Source organism: Lacerta agilis, chromosome 4 (assembly GCF_009819535.1).
Source record: "Lacerta agilis isolate rLacAgi1 chromosome 4, rLacAgi1.pri, whole genome shotgun sequence".
Lineage (NCBI taxonomy): Eukaryota > Metazoa > Chordata > Lepidosauria > Squamata > Lacertidae > Lacerta > Lacerta agilis.
In genome coordinates, this window is record NC_046315.1 from 16,367,595 (window position 1) to 16,373,594 (window position 6,000).

The window sequence follows — 6,000 nt, forward strand, 5'->3', positions numbered from 1 at the left end:
TAAGCAACTAGAATGCAGAAACATACTTCCTTGGCAGCCAAGGTAGAACACAGCCATTGTAAGCCACAATATTGCCATACGCACATTCATGGAGTGAAACAAAATAATCAGAGGGTTAATAATAATAATAATAATAATAATAATGGGGCATGTATTAGGGCAGTTCCAAGAAGTGTCAAGAAGTAGTGAGGAAGGATGTTTGCAACCCCCAACGTGCGTTTTGCACGCATCAGATAACTCGCTGCAGCACGAGATGCTCGTTTATACCCAGCACACAGCCCACAAAACTGAGTCTTGTATGGCTACAATCTTCCACTCATGCCACGGCTAGAAACTTGTTGAAATCAATGGGACCATCTTATACCTAGGCTGCAGACGGGAGCAGTGACATCTTGAGTATCTTTCCAGAAAAGCTATGTCTAATTCTACAAACCTTACACGTCGCTGTTATGGTATGGACCCTACTGTACTTGTTCTGCATTAAAACACGATGGGCGTTTAATTTATCCCTCTGGGTCTCTTGAAGCTTTATTTTGAGAGCTATTAATTGTGCGTATTTAAAATGGAACAAAACTGCAAACTTTGCTATTCTATACCCCTGGCTTTGGCATTTGCTTCTGGATTTCTCAAGGTGAAACTCCCTTCTCCCGTAATGTGGTTTGCTTATCAACAAAAAACACTTCTCAAAAAGAGTGCTCCTCACACCCCAAAGTTAAGTTGGACTTTAGGGAATAAAATATATCAAATACTACGTTTTAAAATGAAGCTGTGTATCTGAAGAAGTGTGCATGCACACGAAAGCTCATACCAGGAACAAACTCAGTTGGTCTCTAAGGTGCTACTAGAAAGAATTTTCGATTTTGTTGTAAAATGAAGCTGCGTTGGGAAGGGTTTGTTTGTGAACTTCGGAAGCCAAAATAATTTTTGATGCAAGTAAGCAGCAGTGAAACAAGCAATAAAGGATAAAATCATAGAATTGTAGATTTGCAAAGGGACCACAAGGGTCATCTAGTCCAACCCTCTACAATGCTGGAATCCTTTGCCCAATGTGGGGCTTGAACCCACAACCCTGAGATGAAGAGTCTCGTGCTCTACCAACTGAGCTATCCCAGAGCTGGGTGAGTCCTGCTGGATCCTACCAATGACCCACAAGCAGGGCATCAGGGGAATAGCACTAAAGGAGGCTGCACTTAACCAGAGTCCTGCTGGATCTCAACAAAGGAATATTTATTCCAGTATCCTGTTCTTACAAGCGTCAACCAGAGGCATATAGGAGATCAGCAAGACAGAAGTAACACTTCTCTTTTTAGCAGACAAACCACACCAGCTCACCCATTATTTACCCACCACAATGTTTACTTAGACCCTAGGTCAACAGCACTCTTCCATCAGTTATCCAGTTTCCCCCTTGTTTCCAGATCTCCAGCGGAACTCATCCAACACGGGGGTCCCAACTGCTGAATTAACCTTTATAGCTTCTCATCCTTTTCTCTGGGGTTCTTGAATCTCACCACCACCACGACCAAAGAAACAGATACACTGCAGGCAGAAAGTAAACAGGTGTAGCTCCTTCTCTCCCAATCGCAGGAAGCAAGGCTATGAGAAAAACCCTGCTAGACCAGATGGAGGGTCTATTCCATGGGTAGGCAAACTAAGGCCTGGGGGCTGGATCCGGCCCAATCGCCTTCTTAATCCGGCCCGCGGACGGTGTAGGAATCAGCGTGTTTTTACATGAGTAGTATGCATCCTTTTATTTAAAATGCATCTCTGGGTTATTTGTGGGGCATAAAAATTCGTTCTCTCCCCCCCCCCCAAATAGTCTGGCCCCCCACAAGGTCTGAGGGACAGTGGACCAGCCCCCTGCTGACAAATTTGCTGACCCCTGGTCTATTCAGTTCAGCATCCTGTTCCAAACAGCATCCAGCCAGATCCCTCTGGAAAAAAATTGCATGAAGCCAACAGCCATTCCCCCGCTGTTATCCCCAGCGTCTGGTACTCATAGATACAGTGCTACTGAATGTGGAGGCTCCATTCAGTTGTGGCACAGCAATAGACATGGATAAACCGATCACCCACCATTAAAGTGTCCAAAATCCAAATTCTAAAAAGCCAACTAAGTTTAGTGGGCATCACCGTAATAATATAAGCTTACAAAGTGTGGTTGAAGTGAGCCACCATTCTCTCTGTCTCAGCTTCTCACCTGCAAAATGGGGGTAATGTCTTGCCTGCGCTTACAGGCTACTAAGGATCACTGTCCCAGCTTGCACCCCCCCCACACACCTTCCCCTGCTGTCTCCCCTCCTATGTCATTTCAGATTGCAAGCTCCTCAAGGGAGACCCTGCGCTCTTGCTGACGGCATGGACATGGCACAGAAACGAGAGGACACAGCGAGATGTGCTTGTGCGCAAAACCAAATAGCCTATCTAATGGCACGCCTCATTAACAACCATTAGCATTTCTACACGGCAGGCTGCTGTTTTAAGTGCAGAGATACGGCTTGTAAAAATAGGGGGGGGGGCGGAAGCTGGTGATGCAAAATGAGATTTTGAAATTTTAAAAACTCATACATATGAGAGACCATTGGTCCACCCTTCCAAAACTTAGCCCTTGCAACTCCCCTGGAGTTACTTTTAAAATGGATCTTCTCGAGTAGGTTACCCGAATAAATATAGGTTTTAAAAAATATTGTTATTTTGTGCCCCCTCAGCTTGGAGCCCTGTGCAGGGGAACCACTCTAAATCTGGAGCATGTTAGGAGGGAAGCTGAAGCAACCAGGAAACGAACGTGACTCACCGCAATGAGCGCGGGGTTCCTCTGTTCCCCTCCAGAGGCCGAGCCGGGCTGCTCTCCGTTGATCCCACTGCTGACACCAGTCGTTCCGTTGCTGATCAGCTGCTGGCGATAGTAGTCCGCCGGAGGGGGCGCTGCAGCGTTCGCAGAAGGAGCCGAAGCCGCGATGCTGCCGCCTCCGCCGTGACCATTGGCCGCCGCTGCCGCCGCCGCCGCCTTGCTGTGCTTGCCTCCTTTCCTGGCCGCCTGGCCGTGTTGCACCAGGTTGAGGAGTTGCAAGGTGCTCTCCCGCTCGCGGCCCGAGCTCTCCGCCCGGCCCCGCTCGTAGCGCCCCTCGCAGCTCAGGTGGTGCTGGCGGCAGATGGCGATGCGCGCCCGCAGCCGCTCCACGATCGCGCTGTGCACCCGCGGCGCCGCCACGGAGCCGCCGCCGCCGCCGCCACCTCCTCCCAGGAGACCCGGGGCTTGAGGGGGAGCCGTGTCCCCCATCCCCGCAGCCTCAGACCCCCGCTCACTCCCTCTGCTCTTTTGCAAAGGGGTGGTTGATCCACCCTCACTCTCACTCGAACCAGAAACCGGCTCCTCTCTCCGGAATTGCTGCGAATCTTGCGCTCCTCTCAGGCAAACCGGGACAGATCGCTTGCCCGATTTAGTCCAGCGGGCTCTTTACAAAGTAGCCGCCACCGCCATCCTTTTTACAGGTCCCCGAGCAAAGCAACAGACTTAAGCAGCGGGGGGCGAAGCTGGCCAGCAGGGGCGGCTGCAGACTTGCAAGCAACAGCCATTTAAATCACGGTGCAAACAACTGATAGGGGTTATTTCCACCCCCTTTCCTTTAAAAAAAAAAAAAAAAATCCACCACCACCACCACGAGGTCAGATTAAGGCTTGCTTAAAATCATCGTAGCAAAGTTTGTATAGCAACGCATTTTAGGGAGAATTTGTAATAATAAATAAGCGGATATCCAAAGTTGGGTGGCGTGCTTTTTTCGGGGGGGGGGGGGAGAAGCCAATTGGCAAAAAGGTATGGAAACACACACGCCCTTCTCTTCTTGAGCGCAAAAAAAGGACGCGTGAAAGTGAGCGCGAGCGTGGAGGAAGGGCCGTGTGGACGGGTGACACGAGGATCGTCGGGCTCTCCCCCCCCCCTTTCCCTGAAGTTGCTCGCGAGAGCAGCGATCGGAATGCGCTGCTCCAGGGAGGCGCGTTGGCTGGGTGCCGCAGGGATGGGAGAAGCGATTCCGAAGAGTTTTTAATATTTGTTGCTTTCTCTTTCGCCTACCTCGGTCTTTAAAACCCGGTTGTTGTTGTTGTTGTTTTCGCACAGGCTCAAAGTGTATTTCCTTTTAAGTAAAAAGAAAAGCAAGACGGCTTACTGGTTCCCGGTGTCATTAAGTTCAGACGCGGTTCTCCAATGAATCCAACCCATGCTTGGGGAGACGCGGACGGGTAGATTGTTTCTCTGGAGGGTGGGCGATCCTTAAGTGTCCCTCCCTCTCGTGCCACAGAAAAAAGCCAGCTCCGATCTCGATGCAAAAAGCCCTCCTCGCATCCTCGTGCTCCTTTTTGTCTACTTCCAGAAAAGCTGAGCAAAGCACCCAGGAACGCGGCGGGGGAGAGAAGAGGAGGCGGGTGGGGGAAGAGTTGGTGGGAGCAAAGCAGAAATCACGACTCCCAACGATCAGCTAATTCACAAACCAGCTCGAAACTTACAAACTTCCAGCTCTCCGCCTCCAGACGCGTCCGATGCAGCGAGCTTCCTCGGTGAATTTGTATATTCCATCCCTTCCCAGACTTGGGATCTGGTGAGTTTTTGTTGCTGTTGCAATGTCTCTCCAAAGCGCGCTTGACGGTGGTGGTCGCCGCTGCTGCTGCTGCTGCCGCCCTGCCCTCTGCACTTGCCGGTTTAAGGAGGGAGCAGAAAGCTTGCAGTGTCCCCCCCCTCCCCCTTTTCCTTCGCTTGTCTCGAGCTTTAAGCCGCCAGGCTGCTACGACTGCACGGCGCGGGGGTTGCAGATACACAGGATTTCATTGTGCTCGCATAGAATCTGAACAGCGGCGGCGGCAGCAGCAGCAAACATGGGACTGACGGGGAGCCCTGGCGGAAGACTGGCACCGTTGCGCGGAAAAAGTCGCCGTTCCCCGAAATGAAGGGCAAGGAGACGCCTACCGGCCAAATCCTCTCGTTGCAGGGAGCTTCCATTTAATTAAAAAGCCCGCTTTCCCACGTTATGCTCTGGTACTCGCGATCAAATCAGGGGGCGCTAATATTTGTACATTTCAGAACGCCGACGCTGCGCCCACGGAAGTAAAACCTGATACAAGCCCACGCGCCACCAGGAAGCAGGCATAGCCTTTCGAAAGCAGGCTGCTCCTCTGCATGTGAATCGGACTTTGCCAGGTGCTTTGGAGGCATAGTAATACTGGTGTAGTGCACAAATGGCTTCCCTGTGCAAAATTTCCACCAAGCTCTTGGAAGATGGCAGTGGAGACTGGGTAAAAAGGTGCAGGCAACTTCACATTAACTTTCCTGCCATGCCCGTTAATTCCCAACCCACAAACCTTCAGCAAACAAGATAACTGTGCTTAAACATGCGAAGCCATTATTTTATAAATTACATAAACTATAGGGCTTATGATATTATGTGGGCATATGTATGTGTACACACAAGCTGTTTGCATAGTGATAGTGTTTTCTAACATTACGTTTCAGCAAGCTTGTTTACTCACATTCCTTTTTAAATCCATTATTGGAGATTGCTGAAAATGATAATATGCTTCCTGAAAAAGACGCTGGAGCATTTAATGTTTTTCAGCTGTTTGGCACAAATCACAAGACACTTTTGAAAAGGCATTTGATCTCCAAAACTTTTCATGCACCCATATATCATATTGCTGATGACCGAGCCAGTTTAAGAGATGGAGGAAACACTCATTCGAAGCAGCAGCAAGCCTTCCACCTGCAAGGTAGAAGGGCTTCCTAAAGCAGGCCTGTAGTTTTTAATTCACTGAGCCAACCACAGCTTCTAAGCTGTTTGAGAAACCAATTTTGCTGCCCGTAAATGCAAAAGCACAGTACATGACTGTACTCCGTTTCGGTGGTGGTGAAGACGTAACCTGCAAGGGACACTTGTGAAGGAGAGTATGCTTGTTTTTTTCCTTTCCCAGACCAAATTGGGTACAACCAGCCTCAAAAGTGCCTGTAGGTGA

General features: G+C 49.8%; 1 protein-coding gene across 1 annotated transcript in view; it reads right to left on the reverse strand.

Moving 5' to 3' along the window:
• The window catches only part of MAML2 (mastermind like transcriptional coactivator 2), a 137,325-nt gene extending 134,030 nt beyond the window's left edge, over positions 1-3,295 (reverse strand). The window contains exon 1 of the mRNA XM_033146159.1: positions 2,795-3,295. Coding sequence (XP_033002050.1) covers positions 2,795-3,280 — 486 coding nt within the window. The 5' untranslated portion in view covers positions 3,281-3,295. The remainder of the gene's footprint in view (positions 1-2,794) is intronic.
• Positions 3,296-6,000: the final 2,705 nt, after the last annotated feature.